The sequence below is a fragment of the Anguilla anguilla genome, chromosome 12 (assembly GCF_013347855.1).
Source record: "Anguilla anguilla isolate fAngAng1 chromosome 12, fAngAng1.pri, whole genome shotgun sequence".
Lineage (NCBI taxonomy): Eukaryota > Metazoa > Chordata > Actinopteri > Anguilliformes > Anguillidae > Anguilla > Anguilla anguilla.
This window is the reverse complement of record NC_049212.1, coordinates 19,971,996-19,997,230: the sequence shown is the minus strand read 5'-3', so window position 1 is coordinate 19,997,230 and position 25,235 is coordinate 19,971,996. Positions and strand designations below refer to the sequence as shown.

The window sequence follows — 25,235 nt, the reverse complement described above, 5'->3', positions numbered from 1 at the left end:
AAAGTCTGTCAATTGAAAATTATTCCAAAAATCTTGGGGATTATACAGGTGCTTTTTTGAAAATGTGAGACCAGCATTGATGTTCTCTTGGTTAGCAGTGGTTTGCTGCTCTCCCATGAATTCCATTTTTTCCCCAGTCGCTCTCTTATTGTCAAGTCATGAACTCTGACCTGAGCTGAGGTTGGAGAGGTCTGCAGAGGTCTTTGGATGTTCTTCTGGGATCTTTTGTGAGTTGTCACTGTGTCCTTGGTGAAATTTTGGCAGGCCAACCACTCTTGGGAAGATTCACCACTGTTCCAAATGTCACTCTCATTGTGGATCTGTGGAGTCCCAGAGCCTTAGGAACGGCTTTGTAACCCTTTCAACAGTCTTTTGGTATTTCCTTTGATCGTGGTAGAGAGTGCCTGTAGAAACTGTGTGGTGACTACTTCACTCTGATGATAAAATTCAGTCTGAGTGAGGTTTACATTAAGCAGGGCTGGTTGCAATTAAACCTGGCAGTGTTCAATCAGCTGAATCTAATAATCAATTAAATTTGGTTAATTGGTTGATTGAGTAACTAAGGGGACAATTACTTTTTCACATGAGTGATATGCATGTTTGACAACTTTATTCATGAAGAAAATGAAGTAATAATTTAAAAATTGTGTTTTGTGTTTGCTCAGTTTCCTTTTGTATAATATTACATTTTGTCTAAAGATCCAAAACCATTCAGTGTGACAAATAAGCAATAAGAGAGGAAACCATCACATGGACTTGGGGTACAGAAAAGCAGCAGCTGACCCAAAGACTTAAAGATTGTACCCCTCCTTTTCAGTTAGCAATGAAATTTGGAATATTCATCACTCAGAGAAAAGATAGCATGATCTTACATTGACAATGGAGGTTTTTAGCAGATGCTCTCATTCGGAGTAATTGCATGACTTTCAATGTGTTTACACAGCTGAATTTTATTTATTTATTTTACTGAAGCAATCCAGGTTAAGTATCTTGCTCAAGGGTACAACAGCAGTGGCCCACCTGGGAATTGAAACAACATCCTCAATGATACAAGTCGAGGTCCCAAACCATTCTGCTAAACTGCTGCAGAGCGCTCCTGCTCACCAGACAGGCACCTTGACCAACTAAGCCACAGCGCCAGATACTACACACGTCTCTGGCAGGAGTTGAAAGTTCTAAGGACAACAAAGAGAACAGAGGCAGAGGTCCAAAAGCAGGTTGGACAGGAAGCATCGCGCCAGGCCCTTCAGTGCAGGAGGGTAAGATGAAAGGGCCGAGGGTCAAAGGTCATGAGTGCAGCTGTAGGGAATGTTTGCAGCCAAACGGAGCAGAGAATGTGCACAAGGTGGAGATACAATGCCTCAGGAAACAAGGCCAGCAAACACTGCCTAAGTGTGTGCCCAAGAGCCGTGTCTCTGCGTCTTCTTGTTTATGTAAAATTCTGTGTTGGGCTGCCACACTTGATCTGTGGGAATGACAATCTTTTGAACACTCAAGCACCTGTCTCTGACTCTGCCATCCAGAATGAACACAACTGAGGAGAAACATGCCTATTTTCAGCCAATGTAGTTCTGAGAGAGGGTATAGAAACACACACAAACAGAGAGAGAGAGGGGGGAGGGAGTACTTTCAAATCTGATTAGTCTGTTTGGAACCAAATGCTGAGTTATTTTTGGATATTTAACTGTGCATGTGATCTTCAATTCAAGCCCCTTGTATTCTCCAGTTATACTTGAGTGCAGCTTCCAAGAAAACACTGTCTTCCACCAAGTGTATGCTCCAATTCTACTACAAATATTTTAGCACAAAAACACACACATAGATGGACATATTTTTGGGACAATGACGTATATATATATATATATATATATGGCTCTGACTTTACATTTGTAACAATTCACATGTGGTTAAAGTGCACATTCTCATTTATTTAAGGGTATTTTTATACACTTTGGTGTCATTGTAGAAATTACAGCACTCCTTCTACATAGTTCCCCCAATACAGGGCATCACAATGTTTGGGACATGTTAATGTCATGTAAATTAAAGTACTCATGTTCAGTACTTTGTCACATATCATTTGCAAGAAATGACTGCTTTAAGTCTGTGAGCCATAGACATCACCAGGTGCTGAGTATTTGTTCAATTTGATTCAGATCAGGTGACTCACTTGGCCAGTGAAAAATTTTAGCATTGAAAAACTCCTTTGTTGTTTTAGCAGTATATTTGGGATCATTGTCTTGCTGTTGGATGAAGCGCCATCCAGTGAGTTTGGAGACAATTGCTTGAACATGAGCAGAAAGATGCTTCTGTACACTTCAGAATTCATTCTCCTGCTGATATCAGCAGTTACATTATCATGGAAGACATGTGGCAACCATACATGGGGAAACCATAACACCCTCACCACCATGTTGCACAGATGCTTTGCATCTTAAGCAGTTCCTTTTGGCCTCCACACTTTGCTCTCGCCATCACTCTGGCACAAGTGAATCTTGGTTTCATCTGTCCACAAAACCTCTGCAGGCTGTTTTAGGTACGTCTTAGCAAACTAACTTGGCCTCCTGTTTTTGCAGCAAACTAGCAGCTTGCATCTTGCAGTGTAGCCTCTTTACTTCTTTTTGTGAAATCTTTTGCAAACAGCAGTCACTCACAAATCCACACCTTATTAAACACACATCTAAACTAAAATCCTAAAAGACTAAATAAAGAGGGGATATGAAAGGGGGCTCGCGTGTTGCGTGTGTGTGTCTAGTCATGTGTGTGTTCACCAGCACACATGGTGCCTGAGAGAACAATGGCTCCTCTCTTGGAGTGAATTATGAAGCAGCCTTTAGCATGTGAGGCTAACTAACATGGCCTGGAAACCAGGGGAATGGCATGTACAAAAGGCTACTGAAGTTAGCTACGTCAAGCTAATCTCACTGCACCTTGGCATCCTAAATATACAAGACCTTATATCTAATGAGTAACATTAAATATTAGTTCAGGACCTGATTTTGGTAAGCCTAAGGTTTGGTCTATGTCTCTGACTGTCCTTTCCTTATTTCCCAGCCTCATAATGGCTTCCTTACCTTTCATTGACACAACCTCATGTTGAAAATGCCAATAACAGACTCCAAAGGAAACCAAACATCTAGAATCATTGTATACCTGTACTAACGAAGCAATTGAACACACCCGACTCATCAGAAACACGTGAAGCCATTTGTCTCAAACATTATGAAGCCCTGAAATGGGGGGCTGTTTATAAAAAAATTCTACATGGTGAAACCAAAATGTATAAAAATACCCTTTGTTAACATCTGCAATTTAACCGCATGTGAATTTTTTTTATTACAAATCTAAAATTGTGGAGTACAGAGCCAAATCAAAAAAAAAAAGTATTTGTCCCAAACATTATGGAGGTCACTGTCAATCCATACACACATACAACGTTCACGCACAAAAAAGTCTAGATACATACACACACCCGCACACACGCACACACACACATGCACACAATCACTGGCGCTCCCCTCCCCCCAAAACTCAGTTCTCAACTGAATCTCAAGTACCATATGTGCACAGTTCAGATTACTTCCAGTTATATAATTTAAGGTTCAAACATTTCAGAGTCTGTAGGGCTGACTTCACTTGCGCTAAAGATGACCTCATACCTGAACAGAGACAGGTATGGAACACAGTCCTGTATCACTCCAAAGTTAGCTCACTCTCCATCTCACCCAGCGCAACATCAGGGAGAAAACAATGTTCCTGTCTGATAAAAGAACAGGGCAGCAGGCTGTGCAGCAGGCTCTGTGAATGGGATCATGGCTTCCTTCATAAATATTTTCTTCTGTCGAGCTCGGCTGGAGAAAATAAAGTGAAAGCACATGATAGCAGGATTATTAAGGGAAAAAACCATGGGGCTGCGGGGAGTCTGCAATACTGACTGTCAGGCCTCGGTTACACCCCCCTCTTCCACCCCAGGCTTTGGTTAATTAAGATAATAAAGACACTTTCTGTCGTTTTTTTTGTTTTACACAGCCCCCGTGATGACAGTAAGAATCAGCTCGTCACACGGCCTTCTCTCGAGCATCTCTGAAAGAGAGGGCCCAAACCCGTTCCATGTGTGGTGCTCCGAGAGGAAATGATTTCCATGCCGCGCAGATTTCCCGCTTCTTCTCCAGCCAAGTCATCGAAAAAAAGAGTACGGAAAGGAAGTAGAAAGGAAAACGTGGGAAGAACCTGGCATGGAGCGAGCGGCGTGGATCACACGGGAAAACGGCGGCAGGAAGCAGCGGCGGGGCGTGATTGTGTGTGCGTGACATCTCCCCCCCCCCCCCCCCCCCCCGTCTCTCTCAAGGCCTGCTTGGGCCAGTCACGCGTCTCTTTGTGTCGATGGTGTGTGTGTGTGTGTGTGAGCCAGTGAGTGAGCTAGTGGTGCGTGTCTAGGGGGTTGCTGCTGGTTCACAGGCACGCTCTCTGCTTCCTGCTTGCGTGTGTGTGTGCGTGTGTGTGTGATTCGTGTGACTGTAAGAGGGTAATTGGGCTTTTGAGTGAGTGTTATGGGGCCCTGGAGAGTCTGCGTAACCATGGTATTCCTGAGTACACTGGTCTTAATGTGCATGTGTCTCAACATCTCTCCTTCCAGCCCATGACTAGGGAGACCCTAGCCTGGCTCACTGATGCCGTCCTCTCCTGGGGCAGTCTGGGCAGGGTGACCTGCGATCCCCTTCTCCCACCACCTCTTCCGTGCCAGAACGTCCCGCTCCTCCCCGATCCGCTGCTCGCCTCCCTTTCCTTGGTCAGCCCGTCTGTGGGGCTGCGGGGCCCCGTGGGGCCCGGGCGCTGGGGCCCTCGGGTGGCATGGGCAGGTGCGTGCCTGATCTCCAGCAGCTCCTCGCGGGCCTGCGTCAGGGCGGCCGTGAGCTCCCCTCGCTCCTCACACTCCCGCCTCACCGTCTCCTGCAGCAGCGCGTTCTGACGCCAGGGGCCCGGGGTCAGGGAGGACACCGACAGGGGCGGGGCCGGGTCACACAGGGGTCAGAGCCGCAGAGGGGGACGGGGTCAGAGAGGGGGACAAAAGAACAGGGTCAGACTGGGGCTGAAGGGAGGGGAGGGATGCCCTACATGGGACCAAGGAATTAGGGCAGAGTTCATATACCCTCTACGAAGGATTAACACTTCCTGCATCATTTCCAATGTGCTGTATTTACCAGCAGTGGTAACTCTTGCAGGAGTTCAGTCTAGCAGGAACTACAGCTGTCTCGTGAAAAGCTAACAATATCAGAACAAGTGAAACAACGTTTTAAACTGGAATAAATGAAGCGGTCATCAGTATTATTTTAACCAATCAGTCATACAGCCAACATCAATGGACTGTAGCCCTCATGGTCTAAGATGGGCCACCCACAGGATATGTAACAAAATATAATCTACAGCTCTCTAGGTATTTTCATTATTGCTGCTCCTGTATCACTACTCCCTCAGGGTTTCAAGCTCTTTTCCTCACCTTACTTAGGTTGTTCGTTTCAAAGAGAGGTTGGCGTTTGTGAGGGACAGCCTTTGTGACAAATGAGATGGATTCTGTGACATGGCTTCTGAGCCCTGAGCAGTTTTACGGGGTAAGACATTCCAGTGTCAAAAAGGTGCTGTGTCCGGGTGCCAGCGGTAAAAATGACTCTGGGGCGAGCAATGTCTCATACTACTCCCAGTCACACACACAAACGCATCATAAACTGTCACCGTGAGTCACAATCCAAGCCTCTCTGATGTCTGCAGTCTCTAAACAATCCCTCTGACCCTCAAATTCAGTCCATGCATGAGTGTATACGCGTGCACTGCTTAGGTGATCACCACCTGCTTTGTACATAGGGGCTCCACCTGCTGGCCACACACTAGAGGTGCTGCCACAACCTTACAACCAGACACGGAAAGCATCCTGGTGCATGAGATCAAACGCGCCCAGCCCAGGAGAACATCTGCTGTGCATTTCTCTCCCATTTTCGCCAGCGTGGCCGGTAAGGAAACAGCCCTGTAGGGAGGTTGAAACGCTCTTCGTCCGCCGCGATGGCCTGCACCTCAGCGTAAACAACTGACGTGTCTCCGCCGGCTGCGGTTCGATAACTTTAGAGGAAGCTAAGAATGTTCCGAGAGCGGGGAAGTCAAAGCGCTAAGCTGGCTCACTCTTTTCTCGCCATCTGTCTGATTCTACCGACACGTGTGCAGACGTGTGGTCCCTGAGCGCGCTCAGTGCTCTCTCCCCTTCACGCCGTGTGGTGCCAGCGCTCCGGGAAGCACAGCTGCGCGGGGCGAGCGGCGCTGCGCTCGCAGTAAAAGGGACAAAGGTCAAACCCTGATGCCATTGTCCCAGACAGAGTGACCTTTGTTTCATTTTCCCTGGCCCTAATTTTCTAGCGGGAAGCGTAATGGCATGTGACACCGGTGCAAACAGAGCCCTCTGGAGCCGACACCACAGAAGCCAGAGTCACACGCTTCTCACCGGGTCAGGGCCACCTGCAGGACCCAGCCAACGCCTACAGGGCACTGAGGCCACTGAGGCTTCCCCTTCTCTCCTCGTTAGTGTCCCCGCACTGAGCACAGCCCGATTGGGCATCCCTGAGTTTCTCTGAGTGTGTGTGTGTGTGTGTGTGTTTGCATGTGTGTGTTCGGGCATGGGTGTGAGTGTACATGTGTATGTGTGTTTGCGTGTGTGTGTGTGTGTGCGAGTGTATTTGTGTGTGTATTTGCATGTATGTGTTTGTGCATGGGTGTGTGTGTGTATTTGCGTTTAAGTGTTTGTGCATGGGTGTGTGTGTTTGAGTGTATATGTGTGTGTGTGTGTGTGTGTGTGTGTGTGTGTGTGTATTTGCATGTAAGTGTTTGTGCATGGGTGTGTGTGTGTGTTTTATGTGTATGTGTTTCTGCCTGTGTGTGCGCATGTGTGCATATGTCATCTGCATACAGTATGTGCATGTCTGTGTGCACACGCAGTGTGAAAGAGAGTGCTTACGGGTGTGCATAATGGATATGACTGTACATAATCTCCAGATGAATTGAGTTTGTATGCTTTTTATGCTTATGACAGCTATGGCTAAGTTATTCCTCTAAATCAGTCAAATGAGAGCAACTCAGGGTAATAAGCTTCCACTTTGAAGATTCCATTAATCAATTTAACAGAATTAAACAGAAAAAACATTGAAGTATTTCAGGTCAATGGGCATTACAAAAAAAGCAAATGAGTGACAAAATCGCTGTTCTACTGCTGTGTGGAGCTTTGCTATAGAAACGTGATGTCAAATGGTACTAGTGCACAGACTGGTCTTCACCAATGGTTTCAATGGTTTGTCAGTGGTGTTCATTCTGTAATACAACTGGACAGAACAAAATGACAAAAACTATTAAATGTAATGTTCCCACTAGCTTGCTATTTCTTAAGTAATTAAGCATTGACCAAACATATTATGTCACGCTGTAATTCAAAGTTAGTTTGGTATGAGAGAAATAGAGAAGTCCTGCAATCCCCAAGCCATGCCCACAGCATTTGTGAAGTACCATCTGATCTCATTGCAATGAGCAACGCGCCATAAAAAGGTATCAGCCGCTGGAACTGTTCCAAAGGAAATATCATTGAAAGCTTGTATGACTCTCTGACTCTCAGTCTATGGATCCCACACTGGTGAGAGTCCAGTCTTTCACAGCGACCTCTACTCCAGTTTGAGCCTGTCCCTCACTGTTGGACCGGTGGATTTCTCAAACCAGGCAGGAGGAAGCAGAGGAGACCACACGGGGAAGGGTAATGGCTCCTTCTGAAAGCCATTATCTTTGTCGCGGGGAGCACATGCATTATTAACGAGGAGGCGCAAAGGAGTCGATAAATCTTTGATATCCGCGGACCGATAGTGAGGAATTAATCAAGAAAAAGGAGACTAAAGGTGGTGGAACGGGCTGCGGAGTGAGCCGACCTCCAGCCCTGATTTCATTACAGATTTGAAAGCGGCTCGGTTCAATGCTAAGATGCGGTGAGCGCTAGCTCACCAAAGGGCATTCGCCTTTGAAGTAAAAAGAAAATAGAAGGAAGAAAGGAAAAAAAAAAACGGAAGAGAGAAAAAACGGGGAAAAGCATTTTCTCTGGTTGGCATAAAAGGATATGTCATCTGTAAAATTCACATCACGGAGTCTTGGACTGAACCAACGGGCGAGACACATGGCATGCGCGGGGAGGTGGGGAGGGGTGGGGGGGTGGGATGGGTGAGGAGCTATGTACGGAGTTACTGTAAATTTGAGAATTAAGTCAACCTACAAACTAATACATATGTATTTCAACTTGACTCCATGTCCCTCTTTCTCCCTCTCCCCTAGTGCTATCTCCCCTCTTTTATTGTGCATTCTCTCTTTCTGGTATTAGGGTCAGCTAATGAACAATGAAACAAGAAACTGAAAAGAGAAACTGAAATTCTAAAAGGAAAAAGACTTCAAAAATAACTGATATTTACATGTGAAAAGAACTACTTTGAACGTGGTAGCCATCATATACATATACATTCCGTAATACATTTTCAGACATATGTGCATTAGGAAAACAGCAATGGAAAAAAAAAATGAATCACTGAACACACTGAAATGACAGTATTGTTCAAATGCTGAAGTGGATGTGACATTTGCATACTAAGGACTTCATAGGCAGTTAGCTAGGGGATATGTTGTTATGGAGTACCATGTGTGGGGTTTAGAACTGTTAATGACCTGTTAATTACTGAAAATTGCATTTAAACCTAACTACCCCTTCATCATGGAGACTCAATGGTCCTTGCATTGCAAATAATAAGCGTCAACTTCTTCATAGCGCACTGACTGAACTTACCATAACTTTGAGATAACATTCTTTTTTACTTTTAGCCAATGAATTCATTTTATGAATAAAGGTGACTCATTAACACCACAAAGTACCAGGTAATCGATCTAGGGGTGCTGCCAGGGATTTTGGGCCCCATGTAAAAGATTGCACATTGGGCCCCACCACCCCAGGCCACCCCATCCCTGCACAGTTACAGCATCCACCCCCCCCCCCCCCCCCCCCCCCAGCATACGGCACCCCAGCATTTTTCCCTCACCTCTTCCTGAAGAACACTGGTCTCCTGCCTCGTCCGCTCCAGCTCCTGCCTGAGCTCGGCCAGCTGCAGCGCCCCCTGCTGGCCGTCTCCCCGGGCCTGCAGCAGCTGCCGCTCCAGCTCCGACACCGTCCTGCCGAAGCGCAGCGCCTCCTGCTCCCTGCGCTCCTCCTGCTTGGCCTGGCCCTCCTGCATCTCCCTCAGCTTCTCCTCCGCTGCCGCCACCTCCGCCCGGAGCTCCTCTGTGGCTGTCTGCACCAGGGAGGGCAGCTGGGGGGTCCGGTGGAGGCGGGGTGAGGAAGAGGAGACAGCATTGCCAAGGGTGTCGCTTACAGTCAATTCTAAAAGCCCCCCCGGACAGTCTCATTTGCATTCAGGGTTTAAACCGCCATAGCTTGCACAGACTTTAATAAGCACGGCTGTGTTTGCTGTCGAGTGGCTAAGACTCCCACTCAGGTAAAGACCTCATCCCTGCAGCTGCTGCTCAGTGGGTTGGTAAGTGAGAGATACCGATTTGTCGAGCGCTGCTTCCTTACTAATGCCATGAGACACGTGCTTGAAATGTAGCATAGTATTACATTCTAATCATATCGAAAAGATAGATCATTGAACTTCACTATGCATGCTTTGAATTGCACATCATACTTTTCATTAGCTAGATGAAGGATGGTGATAAATATAAAAAACAAAAGGTAAAGAATGGCAAGAATGCCACACATTTTTACACCCATTCTTTCTCCTACATAACTAGCACGTGCAGTTACCACACTCATGAAGACCTAAGTCAATAAATATGAATGTCAGCCCAGTTTGTAAGTATTGGACAATTAATTAAGCCTCCTGTAATTATGGTATTATGAAATAAGAATGTTATGCACCCCACATGCCCCAGATAGAGAAAGTACAGTATAATATAATGGATAAAGAGAGAAAGTGGAGGGAGGAGATAGAGGATAAAAACAGAACTGGGAGAGACAGAAAGCAGCACCAATACCTTCTTTCGAAGTTGCTCAGCCTCTCTCTGGTACTGCTGCAGTAGTTCCCTGTTCTTCTCCATCTCAATGTGGAGCTCCATCTCTTTCTCCATCCACAGTTCCTGCTCCTTCTCCTTCAGCCGAAGTTCTGCCTGAGCCCGCTCTCTCTGAAGCAGGGCCTCTACCTGGAAACAAACCGCCTGACCGTCAATAACAGCATGTGGACATGGGGTCAGAGCACAAGCCCCTATGGGGAATGGTTATGGGTCTGGATCTCAGTTGTGCCATTGTTATCTGAGATTCCTAAGCAAAGGAGATTTGGGCATGAACTGAACAACTAAACAGCAGAGGCTGCAGCTACAGTATGTTCATCTACTCATCATAAAACCTTTCCCTGGAAAACAGTACAATGCTTAAGATTCTATACTTTATACAAGCTTTCATTTATGACCTCGACATGTTTTTACTTGAGTAACTGAGACAAAACAGGTGCACCACAGAACAAAGTATAGAAGTATAGCCACAGGTCCATTTTTTTTTTTTGCATCAAACTGCTAGTAAGCTTAAGCTATGAATCAGGTCAAATTATGATCCTGAAACCTGTTGCTGATTCAGCAGACAAGTCTATTCTGATCCCAAAAAGGTCTCAAAATAAACACAAAATAGATCCTAATACTTAATGTTGGTGTGAGACTGTGGAATATCCTGTTTCACTTTGCTCAGTTCCAAAGCTCAATTCTAATTCTTGTTTTGAGGACATAACATGGTGTGTGCTTGGAAACATTTAGCGAGCATTATTGGAGTGCTTTAGCCTCGTGGTGTTGTTTTCAGCACACTGGGTGGTGGAATATTCAATCGTTAGAGGGGAAAAAAAGACGGTCGCGGCAATTAAGGAAAACAAAGCAGAGGATAGCATGCCATTTATTTTTAGACGTGCACAGCCAAGGCCACCATGTTTTTGTAGGATGGGAGGGAGCTAAAGGATTATGTGTGAGAGAACAGGACACTGGCACAGAAAGAGACAGAGAGAGAGAGATGGAGAGAGAGTATATGTATGTATGTACATGAAAGACTATGTATACGTTCGTGTACTTGTGTGTGTATGTGTGTGTGTTTGTGTGTGTGGGTGTCTGTGTGCTTGTGTGTGTGTGTGTGTGTTTGTGTGTGCTTTTCTAACAGTGTGCACTACTTCTTCCAGTTGGGCCATCTCAGCCACAGGAAACCAGGGCTTTGTTGTGTAATTTAGCAAAATCAAATGACATTCTGCTTAATATTGCATTGCTGGTGAGAAGAAAAAATATGAATTACAATTCACCTGTGGGTTGTGAGAAATTGCATTTACTATCTAATTCATCATTTCACTGCAAGACCCCTTAAAGGACAGACACATCAAGAATCAATACAATCTGGTCCTGAGCTCAGTTAAAACTTTTGCATTTTAGTCTTTTATGTATAGCAAACATTGGTTCAACACTGGTTCAAAATGCTCCCTATGCATAGTTACCTTTGTTTAGTACTTTTGTTTACAACCATTTTGGTGATGAACATGAGTGTTTTAAAAGCACTGAGGGAGATTTTGACCTGAGACAAAATTCAGATTCTACATTGGGAAACAGATGCCCTCCTTTCCAGGGTCCATTGCCATATAGTATTAAGAAACAGGATGAGTATCTAGCCTAGCCAAGCTTCTGCCAACACCATGGCAGAATCGGTGTTTAAACACAGCACATGAGAAATATTTATGCACAGGAGTCAGTCCTAGGGCCAAGGCTAGGTATAAGTGTGCATATGTGTGTGCATATACTGTATGTTTATGTACATCTGTGAGTGTTTTTGCTCCACAACTAACAGCCTGTTTTAACATTACACCCAGGGCAACTGCCATCATACATGTAACACAAATTTATAAGGACAGTTTGCATATGTATTTGTATGTGTGCTTGTATGTGTGTGTGTACATATATATTCCATAGGGGAAATTGCATAATTCAAGCGCGTGAGTGTGTATGCAGAAATGTGTGTGGATGTGTGTGCTGTGCGTGTCCGTGTGTACTGCGTCTGCGTAAGACAGAGCTAGCGTGTGTGAGGGAGAGGTGTGATGTGCGGCAGGGGAGAAGCACTGGTCACGGTGGAGTAAATACCTGCGCTCTCTGCTTCAGTCCCTCAGCCAGCTGCTGGGCTGTGTGCTGATGAGCCAGAGCAGCCTTCTCACTGCAGAGAGACACTGTAACTTTAGAGTACACTTTCCCACAAGCCTAAACAATTAGCTATAATCCAGGATACAGTGATTGGGAAAATATGCAAGTTAAGCCCCAGAGCAGGGCTAATTAGCGTCTGTAAAACAGTCCCCCTGACTCTGTATATATATATGTATAACTCTGCTTCTACACACAGCAGGGATTTTTAAGTTGCATTATAAAGAATGTTGGAGGGTGTAAATGTGGCTCCCCACTTGGGAACCTGTCCATACCACACAGGTCTCCTTAACGCTACTACATTTTATTAAAACTTCAGCCTTCTTTGTAGATGCCCCTACCTGGCATGAGCTAAGCAGCTAACACTTGCACACTCTGTACTCAGTAAATAGGCTATAATCTGTACGCAGCTGTGTCGTTACCGTGAGAACAGCGAAATTTACAAGTGTTTTCTGTGATGCCATGAAAACACATGGAAACTAGCCCTCTCTGTTCGGAACACCGTCGTCCCAGCCCACAGTGTACCACCAAAATATCAGGAGAATTTAAATAGCGATTGCATAACTAAAGGCGTGAACCCTGATGTGAGTCGTAAGGAGACTAAACGCTCTCCTGCTGCTTTAAATACAGAAGTCCAAGAGTAGGAACAGTCTCTGCTAACTCTAAAAACAGACAGCATCGAAACACTGCAGCAGGGCAACACCTATCTCCGTAACGACAAATAAAATTTGCTTGTGAACGTTGTGTGCGAGAGTATTTTTTCTTTGCGTGCACCACGCGCGTTTTCCAGGAATGGCATGCTAGCGGGCCTCAGACGTGTCATCGGCGACATCGTGCTCTCTCCCGCCTAATCCGCGGCAATCCCTCGTTTTTCTCCAGACCCTCTCCGTAATTCCCCGACCGCTCACACGGCACACGCTCCTAATCCGACGTGTCTTTTTCGGAGCGTGCCAGCGACAAACAAAACCTGAAAGCAATAAGTCAAGCAGTGGGCTAGGCAGAAAACAACAAATCCTCCAGATGTTTTGGTTGTGTTTTTCAGATGAGTCTCTCTTTATCCTGGCATGCCGGCGCTGTCTTAGATGTTGCTCTCGCAGTAAGCGGTTTTGGACTCGGGTACAATGTAACGGTTGTGTTACACCCGCAAACTGGTCTTGGGTGTATTTTCACAGTTTTATTTGCACAGGCTCAGTGCTATTGGGAGCATGATATTCTTTGGTTTTCCGGGTTTCTCTATGGTAGGCCTGCTAGATTTGCGAAATACCAGATGGGTGGGCAAATTTAAATGGAAGGATTTAAATATCGCTGTTCATGTTACGTTTGGCTCAGAGATATGGTACTTTGGCATGGAGAATTTTACACATTTGGACCAGCCATACCCATTTCAAATAAAGAAAACATGGGTGACTTGTGTTATTTTGTTGTTCAGACCACCAGGATTTGATTACTTAGTTTCAGAAAAGGATACATGATTTGTTGTCGATCTTTGCTTATTGTATGCTATATGCTATGACAGGTTCCAAACTGGCCTTTCATTTGAACGTTGTGCTGCCAATTGAACCATCTATTTCTGCACCGCCCACATACTGAGAACCTGATCGAAACTGATCTTCCAAGAAAACAAAGTATAAAGACTGTAATCACAATGGAGACAACTCATCAATCAGGTTGCACACAGATTGTTGTTCCCCCCGAGTAACAGACATGACATACCAATTAAACCAGAAGAAAAACAGCAGACATACAGCAGAGAATGATGTCATGGGGAATTTGTGCCAGCCTATCTGTACCTGTGTCTCTACACGAGACTCAAATTATAACATATTCAGGGGCACGTGCATACGTTTCCCCCTCCCGAAAGCTGACTTTCTGCACGTTATTCTCCTGGTGTTTTGGTTATCTGCATGGTATGAGAGATTCTATAAATTTCATATACCAGGGAAAGCGCATACGCCACTTTAATGGGAACTGCGTAAAATCGCACGAGTGCTGCTTCAACACTGCTGTGACCTTCAAATTCTCAGTCATGCATAAATAATCAAGTCAATACTGACAGGATAGAATGTCAGACAGAAACCACATTTAAAAGCAGCCATAAAGTTCACCGGCTGAAACAAGGAGGAGTCCGCGTGATGAGGAAGCCCCTCCCACTGCACCCAGGTGTGGGTTGGGAAAAAAACAAGTCAGACGCTCAGAGAACCGGAACAGCGCTCTTACATAATAATAACCTCTTTGACCCAGGGCTGCTTCACCTGCACACACCTGTCTCAGCCCCGCCCACACCCCTGGGCCTCAATCACACCCACAGCTGGAGAAACCTGAGCCAAGTCATCCCTGGTAGCTCTCTTTCTCTCTCTCTCTCTGTCTGTCTGTCTCTCCCACCCTCCTTATTTCCCTGCTTTTCTAGAGATTCTGAAAAACTTACCCCTTTTCTCCCTATCTCTGCTTTTCCAGTTCTCTATTTTCACTCAGTCACGCTCCCTTAATTTTTCTCTCTAAATCCATTTTTATTTTTTCTTGCTGTCTCTCTGTTTTTGCAAGAGTGTGCCCAGGAAGAGAGGGTTCTGAAGAGGTTTTTCATCTCCGAGTAATTCTTGTATGCATTTCTCTGCTGCTCTCCTGAGCATGCTCCTTATCACTACCTTTCTGCTGGCAGAGAAGAGCAGAGACTTCTTTGCCTTCCTCATCTTCCTCTTTTTTTCTTCTTCTTCTTCATCTCTTCGGTCTCTATCTCTATCTCTTTTTTCAGTCCAGACTGCCTCAGGTCTTCTCATTAGCCAGTGTTACTGAGACACTGTATCTGTTCTTCATGTCTTTCATCACCTGGCAACTGTGAGATCCAGTGCCCTACTGCAGCTATTGTGCACCCTGCAGATGTGTGATTAATGGTCTTAATTGCACTACATGTCCTGATTAGCCTCCCAAAGCGGATCCGATAGCTTTTGTGCAACCATTGATAATGGCTCTAATGTGCTGAACACATTTAAATGAATGTCACCACACGAATGGGGCAGGAAAGTTCAGGGATGGTCCTCTGTTTAAAGAGTTCGTACAGTTACAGAAGGTTCAGTGTAGGAAAGCTCATCTCCAGAGCAGAGCAGAGCAGAGCAGAGCCTAACTGTGTTCGCTTAGCGTGTTCCTGACCCGGAGGCAATGCTTTGGGTGTGTTCATCACGCAGGAGTCCACGCCTGGCTGCATGCCTGCACTCTGTCCGTGCTCTGTGTTTCAGCTGAGCTCCGCTATGTACCCAACCTGCGGCGTAATCCCACCGGGGGGGGAGGGGGGGGGGGGACGGATTAAAACCGCTTTCTGCTTAATCCCAGCCCTGACAATTTAAAAGAAACCTGCAAGTTAATCGGATTCTCTGCAAGTAAGGCTCTGTGACAGACCGCTCTGTTTACGGCTGGCAGGGGGCTGAGGATCTCTGACACCTCTCTCACGACACAGAGCCGTCTGCCCCAACCTCTAACCCCACCCCCCTCCCCCCTCCCGCCCAACCCTCTCCCGGTGACCCCGTGACCCTCCCCCAGTCTGTCTCATCACTAAGCTCTGTCTCTACAGTCTGATGTCATTCAGAGAGCCATGTCTGAGCTCTTCAGAAAGCCCGCACTGTAACGTTTGTATCTCTCTATCATGCCCTGGAATACTGCCCAAATCCTACCATTCTTTGGAGGGGGAGGGGCTATAAAGTCAATCAAACAAATGACATTGATACGTAGTAGTGGTATAAGCAGAGGAATGTTTCAACAAATCCACATTCAGCTGTAGACCCTCCATAGACCTCATATAAAACACGCAAGGTCAGTGTCTGTAGCTGGTCTCCCACTGGGAACATGTTTGCATGATATTCAGTGGTCATTGTTTTGCCTTTAATTTATTCAAATTGGGTAAAGGCATCCCCCATTGGTGTTGTTGTGTAGTGTGACATTTATTTTGTAATAATGTAACTGATGTCACAAAATAAGCTATTTCAGATCAGAAGTACTCCTTTTGTCCACATTCCACTGAACTCAGCTAACTTTAATATCTATAAAACTTAACGTCATCTCTGTTGCTCATTTGCCCTTTCTCACTCTCTCCTCCCCTCATTCACTCCTTCTCCAATTCCTTTAACTCTCTTGCTCCCTCTCTTTTTGTTCTCTTTCTCTCTCTTGTTCTCTCTCACCCTCTCTATTTCATTTTTTCCCCCTGGTTTTTCTGGGGTTCAGAGAGGCGGGCGGGCGGACCCGCCCTGTGACCCGCCCGCCCCCGCGCCAGAGGTGGCGCTGCGTCCGAGCGCACGCCACGCCACCGCACGTCACCTCCCGTCTGCAGGGCGGGGGGGGGGGAGGCCCTCAATGGCCCCATTGTGGATCCCCGGGAAAAGGAATGAAAGACGGGGTTTGTTGCGTTCTCACACCGAGCCCGGGCTGGAAGAGAGGAGCAGTGTCTTCTTTCGGGTCGTCTGAGGTCACCGCAGCGGTCGGAGCCGTCCCGCTCCGCGAACGGGGGCTTCGGAGCGCGTGATAATTAGCGAAGCACGACAGGGGAAAGTCCGGCGGCCGCCTCGGCAGAGGAGGGCGCGCGTGCCGCCCCCCGGCCTCCCGTGCCGTGCCGTGCCGTGCCGCCGAGCCGCCGAGCGGCGCGCTAAGCCTCGTAGCCGCGCGGAATGGGTACATTTTGTCAGGACATTCAGTGAGTACGGGGCGGCGGCACACCAAGCACTTCCATCTCCACTCTGAGCGCGAAAAACATTTCCAGTTCGCTGGCAGAGCGAAGTTGTGATTGGCAAAGAAAAACAGCCTGACCCTCTCTTCTTTTGCTCACGCGCCCAGACCGTTTCAGAGAGTACGGCTCAACGCTCAGGCCAATTTTAATGTCTCACTCAGATGGGTAAATGTTGCGTGTTAATATTATCAGTTACCTTTTTTTTTTTCTTTTTTTAATCTTTACCGCAAATAAATTAATTTAGTTAGGGCACACCAATTGGTCTGAGGGACTAAAGATATTTGATATAAAAGTAATTTGAAATGCTGGGCTGTCATTAAAATGCAAAAATATCCGATTTGTAACACTAAAATGGAATTTTAAACAATGCAGCATATTTTTCTGAAATTCACAACATGAAAGTGGAGATTTTCTTTGTTATTTTTTTAAATTACGGAGCAGGCAAACTGTACTTGTTTAGTACCGGAAGGAGTGCTAGAGTACTATTTCTGCTGCTTTGCAGCAGCAGTGTAGGAAGGCACAGACGTTTGCCTGACTGTGTAACCCTGCTGCTTTCTGATGTCAAAGGTTTAATGACAGGATTGCAGACAGCGCTGTTCCCTGTCCCAGGTTTAATCTATCAGACAGAACTCCTGCTTTCACGCACGTCCCATACCGCAGTTGTACAGACCGAGCCCCAGACGGTATCGTGTTTCAAACGTAATGCTTTTTTTTGTTAAATCCCCAGAGAGAAAAAAGACATAATCCTTATTGACTTCGCAACTTCCACCCCCAAGCCTAAGGCCCAGGCCCTGATATCTTACACAACAGTCTCTGCTTTCAAAATGTGGTTTGAAACACAGACGACAAAAACATTTCATATGAATTCCAGGAATTCAGACAAGGGTGTACCAAAAACTTCACATGCATCACTGCGATTGTCTATAATTAATTTAGACTCTATTCTAATGTTAACTGTGACCTTTATAGTCACTCACCAAAAGGAATTAAGGCTTCAGAATACAAACTTGCACCTCAAGTCAAATTTAAGAAAAAACTTCTCCACAGACAAACCGGTGAAAGATATCATCCTCAACTTGTTGGTGAAAGGAGTTCAAGACACTTCAAATCCTCCTGTTTTACCTGCCTGTAAACTATCGTACAATTTGAACAAGAAAGATTGACTGTCTGGCCTGTTTAGTGTGATCTGTTAATCAACAAACTCACAAAACTGTCTGGGATCAGCAGTAAGGGGAAAGTTCCATTTAAGACAGGAAACCTTGGCTGGATTAGACTCTGTCTGGGCCTCTCCTTGCATGGGAAAATAGGTGATAACAGATGGCTGAAGAATAGACAGGTCAACAACAGACAAATGAATAGGTCACAAGAGACAGGTGCTGACTGCTAAATGCCTAAATGTGTGTGAATATCTAGGTACTCAGCATAGAAACAGGTGAAAATACAGGTACACAGATGCCAACTGACAAGAATGGTGAGCAAGTGAGGATGGACAACACCATCTTGATGATAGGCAGGTGCAATGCTGAGAGCTGACAGGTGAAAGGGGGACAATAGAGATCTCTTCAAGTTAGAAGAGAGAGGCGATACAAACAGGTTTTCACATTAATACTAATGAGTAAATGAATTAATACTAATGAGGTTAGAAAATAAGGTGAGAACTGACCATCAGGCAAACAGGAGGGATAATAATACTGAAGTAAATAGGTGAGATAGGCCAGATAAATAGCTGACGGGTGAAAAGATGAGAATCGACTAATAAATACTGTACGTGGCAATAGTCATGAGCAAATTTAGGAGTAAATAAGTGGATGCGGTCAGATAAACAGCAAATCATTTACAGAACAGAGAACAGCCAGGTGCGAAATAGCAGGTAAAGAGGCGAGAACAGCCAGGTGAATAAACAATGACCTCTGTTCTGTCAGAGTGCTTATTTCCTCCTGGGCCCGCTGCAGCGATGTCCTCAGAGTTCTGTTTTCACTCTCCACCTGCATGTGCTTCTGTGTCATTTCCTCTTCCCGCTGCTCCACACCCAGCAGCTGTTTCTGCAGCGACTGGCACCTCTGTTCACATGACAGCAATCTCTTCTCTCTCTCTCTCAGGTCTTCAGACAGCCTGCACAGGGCAACATGTCCACAATTCAGCTGGACACACACACAAAAACACACACACTCCAACACCCGATCCCATTCAAATATGCCAATTACACTACACAGGTTTGCACACACCTTTCCATTATTGCACAAAACTTTTACGTCTTTCATTTCTTATTGGTGATTCAGTATGGTGGGAGTGCACACTGTGGTTAAACAACCTGATAGCTAACTGAAAAGGTTACACAAGAACAAAATATTCCATCTCAAACCTCCAAATTCAAACTGTAGATATTTTCCTTTGTTTGAAAACAAACACGAAGACTGGCTTCCTGAAGACACATCTACAAAACGGTCCCTAAATGCACAAATGCCCACAGCATCCCCCCCTGGAAACTCCATGAAATAGTGAGAAGCTCCTTGTTGACAAAACAGAAACCCTGTGAACTCCTTAGTGTGCACCTGATATTTATCAGCCAGTGGGAAGCTGTGTGTCTGTCAGGAACAGCACCTGTTTACACAGATAACCAAGCCCATAACAAACGAATGAAGAATTTAAATAATCTGTATATCTTTATTGTCTACAGCTATTGTTGTCCCTTAATTAGTTAGGGCTTTCATGTCTGTACAGATCTCAGTTTTGTACAACGTTTACAGCATGGAGAACAGCTTGGCAAATTCTGGAGTTTGGAAGTGCTGAATACTATTCTAGAACATGAGTGTTCTGGCTTCCAGCTGAACCCAGACGGTTCTATGATTCCATAGCTATTATAGCATTGGTTGAATTTGAAGGGAGGGGCCACTCAAATAAATAAAAAAACCTGACACAATCTGTCAATTCTGTAATCCTTATTCCATATTTTTATTTTGCCAAGGCGTTTAAATGCACAAAATAGTACAACGCTTGGATGGTTTTCAAAAGTTATGAAAGCACTGAGTCAGATGGAAACTTGCGGCTGCAAATAAAACTGAAATCATTAAGTATTCAGAGACAAACTTTCAGGAAGTCTCTCTTTGGGGAAATAATTTTTAAAAAACTACTCACAAAAGACACCACAAAGTATGTCTTGCTGATTGTAGAAAATTGCACGAAAAAGCGTCTGCCATCGCCTCTCAAAGAGATTTGAAAATCAAATGGAATTGTCCTGAAATCACAGGCACTTACTGAGAAGTGTTACCATGTGCTCCTCAGAGCATGTGACGAGCGGCAGCGAGCGCATTAGGGAACGTAATATTTTTGTAATATCTGTCGAAGTTCTCTTCAAACACAGCCGGCGCTGGGAGAGAGAAGCGGGATGCCGACGGGCGGAGAAAATGTGGCGCGCACGTGAGAGCGATCCATTACGCGCGTCTGCGGCGGCGTCGGAGCCTGCCCCGCTCCCAACGCCCTTCTGTCTGCTCCGGGGCTCTCGCTGCGCTCTCTCTCTCTCGGCTTTCGTTTAAGACCTCTCACACAGCCTCCAAGGGCACGGGAAACTCCGTCCCTTTCGGTCCGCCGTTCCTCCAGACGCGGACGAGAGAACAGCGCGAGGGAACGTGGGGAGGGAACCCTCGGTAAGGCCGTTACGAGAGTCTGGGTGCGCGAACCGCTGAATTTGTTCTTCAGAAAAGGGAAGGAATACGGCAACTAGGAGGACGCTGTCTACTGATGTCTTCCAGATTACTGAGCTGTTATCCTCCCCACAGCCACCCGCCCTCATTGAAAATATCAAGAGCAGCTTTGTCCATACACTTTATTTGTAGCACCTTATTTGTTTATGTAGGGAACATGAGTCACTGGTCTTAATCTCAAGAACCATATATTCTACGACGCTGAAACCTGCACTTCAACAAAAATAAAACAATATTTCTGGAAGTATTTTCACTGCAACATGACTCCAAGGCACTTGTATTATGCCCAAGAAATTGAAATACTTAAAACCTTTTTCTTCCGGTCTCAGGAGGATATATATATATATATATATATATATATATATTACCTTGCTCTTTGCTCCTCGAATTGAATGTGCCTGACATGAAGCTCCTCTGTTTCCTTGGACTTCTTCCTGAAAGGCAGCAATGTGTTATATTAGAAGCAGCACCTTGTTGCATCAGCAGCTGACTGTTCTTTCAGACATACTAACAGGGCAGAAAGGCAATCTGTGGCCACTGACAGCAAACACTGTTGTCGACAAACACTCATTAGGACAAATTCGCTTTACAACAAACACTCCTTACGGAAAATATTCTTCATGACATATTCTCCTTATGACAAACAGTCCCTGAGAACCAAAATTCATTTTGACAAATCAATTGTTTCTAATAATGCTCACAAATAAGACATTACACTAAAGCAGGGCCTCTCGTGTAGAAAACAGACATAACAACAAACATTCCAAATGAAAAATGTTCCTAATGACAAACATTCTCATTGACAATTAATGAAAACAATTCTACAAAGGAACGCTCAAAACAAACACTGTTAATGACAGAATGACAGACGTTCCAAATGAGTTCTAATGAAAAATGCTCCGACTGAAAAAAGATTCATGAACGCCCTAAATGACAACCACTCACGCTGAGAAACACAATCACTACTAATGAAAAGAACCCTTCTAACAAAACACACCAAATGACAAATACCCTTCATTTCAAACACTCCCAACAACCAACGCTGCTAACAACAACCATACCCAATGGCCAAAACTCAAAAGAACAGATGCTCTTAATGACAAACCAAACAGCCAACAGTCCTAATAATAAGCACTTCCTAATGGCAAACATTCCTTATGACAAATGGAACGAATGTCAAATACTCAAAAAACACATCAACTCTCCTAATGACAAGCATTCCAAAAAATGGGCACTCCTGATGACAAACTCTCCTTGATGAGAAACGCTCCTGAGAACAAATGCTTTGGTCATGCAGCTGGAAAGCATTAAAGTATCTTACTCACGATGCATGGTAACCACTCCAAAAATGTTTTTGTGACAAGGGCTGCTCCATTAAACGTATTACAACACTGAATGGGATAGATAAGGGGGACACAAAATGTTTAACTGTTTGCGTGAGCATGTGCCTGCATGCATTTGTGTGTGTTGGCTCACTTGTGCATGTGTGTGAGAATGTATGTGTTTGGGTGTGTCTGTCTGTGTGTGATTGCATGTGCATGTAATTTCTGTATGTACGCAAGGGCGTGTATGCGTGCGCGTGTGGGTTGTACTTCCTTTAACACAGCTGCAGAGATCATTTATTTAGTAATAAAACTGAACCTTGAGAGGCCACATATGTGCACATCCCCTTGCATTGTAAAATGAGAGGACATGTATCGTGCAAATTCACTAACAGACACCCCCCCCCCCCCTCCAACCCCCACCACCACCACCAATACACATACCCACACCCTCATTTCACAATCCCCTCCTGCAAGGCACAGGAGTGGAACACAAACACGCCAGACCCCCCCCCCCCCCTTCACACACACACACGCAGACAAATCCTCTTTCAGGCCATGCAGGCTGGCTCATTGAGTGACCTTCCTGCCACACGCGATCAGGATCCAAACGGGCCACGCGTGTGCATGTCTGGGCTCAGTCTGGGCGGCTGGACAGCCGGAGGATCCCCTGGCCCCGCCCCCAGACCCCCCCCCCCCGCTTCACTGCGCGCACTGCTCCGATGAGAGAGCTCAGTGTTTAAAAACCCACCAACTGCTGTACTTTCTGTCCTTCTTTCGCTCCCTCTCTCACACGCATACAGTCTGTCTCTCTCTCAATCTCCCAAGGTCAGCTCAACTGTACAGGCTGCTTCTCAGCTGGAATTGTTTACCATCTCCCCCCCACTCCCCAAACGATTACAAATATCTCCTATGCCAAGAGCCTATAGCTTAGCAGGTACAATTAACAGTGAAGTGAGTGAAGGATACATGCTGGGTGCCGGGGGGGGGGGGGGGGGGTAAATCTGACTTCTATGTCCTCCGGAACGCAGATGGAGAGAGTGTTCCTGTGCTGGTTTTTTAGGTCTTTGTGACAGACTGCAGAGGGCTCATTCAGCGCGCTCGTTTCTGATGGCAGGTTGAGATACCGAGCGCGGCTCCTGTGCGGGGCTGGGGCGGCGCTGGGGACGGGCGCGGCCGCCGGGAGGGGAGGGCAGCTCCTTCCGCCCCGCTGTCAGGTCAGGTAGACCCGGGAGCCCGATCTGAGGATACCAGCAAGAGGCCGAGCAGCGAGAGAGAGGCTGGCGCGCACAGTCTGATGGAGCTCTCCACAGCAGACGTCCACAAGCAGGGCGCTAACGGCTAGCAGCCAGACTGCACTCACAGGCTGAGCACACCACCACAATAGACCATCCTTTATCTGTCGATTCTTCACAATCTATCTTTCTCTCCCTGCTACTCCCTTTTACATTTTTTCTCTTCCTCCCTCCTTTTCTCTTTCACTCCTGTGTATCCTTACATAAAATGAATTCAAGCACAATTATGCTATTATGATGATGGACGTAAGAGCAATGAAGAACTGAAATACATTTTAAATAGAGGCAATGTATTTATTCCCTCCCTCTTTCTATCCCTCATTCCTTCCTTTCCTCTTCCCCTCTCACCAAAAGCCGAAAACACCCCATCTATAATTAATTTCCCTGAGCGATGGAAACATATTGAGGAAGGAAACTCCTAATTTGGCAGATTTATGAGAACAAGCTTGCAAGTTATTAGCAGTCAAAAGGTTGAGCTGCCGATCCAATTTCTCTTTAGGCCCCAATTTTACATGGCCAGCATGGAAGAATGATTTGTGAGGTTGCTAATGTCACAAATGCTATATAGAGGACAGTAGAGGGAAAGGGGGAGGAAGGGAGAGAGAGAGAGAGAGATACAATTGTACTGTGAAATATCTCATACTGTTAAACCCCTAGTGGGTATACATAAATGTTTAGGGTAGGGCTGGTGTGTATGTGGGGTTTTGCTCCCACCAATTAGTCTGGCTCAGTTAGCTAATTAGCTATGCATGAACATCAGTTTACTACAAGATCCTCACCAAGTACAACATTTTGTCTGGGGGCAGAAGAACAGTTATCAGCTGTGATTGATGGGCTTATCATATATTTAGACAAATCACATAAATAAGTTGGCTAATTAAATAATTAAGAGAAGTGTTGAAATGTCATGAAATCCAGAAATGGATACACCCCCCCTTACCCACCCCTGATCCTACAGACACATTTAACCTCCAGCTTCCAGCATGCATGGAGCAGGCAGATGAGTGGAGAACCTGGAATGGAATTCCATCATTCGACCAATCGCAACCACCGCAATTTCCTACTGAAGTGAGGCAAGTCCCTCCTGCGGCATGCTGGGAAGTGTGAAAGGAGGTCATGTTTGCCTTTGATGATTACGTGAGGTGAGAGTTCTGAGACGCAGCGTAATGTTGGCTTCACCATCGCAGACAGCGAGCGCCTAAAATCCATGGATGACTTTTAAATCTGATTAGATTATGTTATGTGCGGTACTTTGAAAACAAGGTCGCACATGATTAATATTTGATATATTGATGATAGGTGTGATAATAAAAGACAAACAGTACCCAAATTAAATAAACCAAGAATCCGACTGAAATGCAGACTGTCTCGCTCTTGCCCTTGCTCTGTGATAATAATAGGGGACACACTGAGAGGTTTAGTAATGGGGAGCAAATGCAGCAGGATTCAGAGTCCTGTGCAGCCACACCTGCTTTCATCTCTCCTGTCACGCATGCGGAGGGCGGCAGGCGAGGTCACACCGCACCGGCAGCGTGTGTGTGCTCACGGGCGTGCGTGCGTGTGTGTGCGTGTGTGTGCGTGAGCCTTCACCGCGCTACTGTCACGGCATTCCTGGCACGGCTGCGGGATGGCATCTCACGCTTTGTTTACCCTCCGCGCGTCAAAGACGTGAGCGCGAGCCGCGGCATGGGAAACTGAGAGGCGTGGCGTTCGCCCTGTAGCACCACGCAACGCGCTGCGCCCGCGGCCCCGAAACAAACGTTCCCCGCCTCCGCTCCGCCTCGGGCTACAAGGGAAAGGTGTTCGAAAACAGTGGAGCTGAATACGCCGCAGCAGGCCTGGGAGCGTGCCCAGAATCAGAAACGACGGCGTGGCAGACAGCAACATCCATCACGGGGAGCGCACTGCGGCCGCACGCGCCCAGTTCACCTTTCTCAGCACCGCA

At 46.0% G+C, this 25,235-nt stretch overlaps 1 protein-coding gene across 5 annotated transcripts in view; it reads right to left on the bottom strand.

Moving 5' to 3' along the window:
* Positions 1-4,321: 4,321 nt before the first annotated feature.
* Positions 4,322-25,235, bottom strand: part of lekr1 (leucine, glutamate and lysine rich 1) — a 52,486-nt gene continuing 31,572 nt past the window's right edge. For 4 of the 5 annotated variants that reach the window (XM_035386182.1, XM_035386183.1, XM_035386179.1 and 1 more), the window contains exons 8-14: positions 21,999-22,064; positions 21,042-21,107; positions 18,881-19,084; positions 12,211-12,280; positions 10,090-10,254; positions 9,099-9,365; positions 4,322-4,965 (exon numbers count right to left, since the gene is read on the bottom strand). In XM_035386182.1, the coding sequence (XP_035242073.1) occupies positions 4,618-4,965; positions 9,099-9,365; positions 10,090-10,254; positions 12,211-12,280; positions 18,881-19,084; positions 21,042-21,107; positions 21,999-22,064 (1,186 nt within the window). In that variant the 3' untranslated portion in view covers positions 4,322-4,617. The remainder of the gene's footprint in view (positions 4,966-9,098; positions 9,366-10,089; positions 10,255-12,210; positions 12,281-18,880; positions 19,085-21,041; positions 21,108-21,998; positions 22,065-25,235) is intronic. The other variant, XM_035386184.1, reaches the window with a different exon arrangement.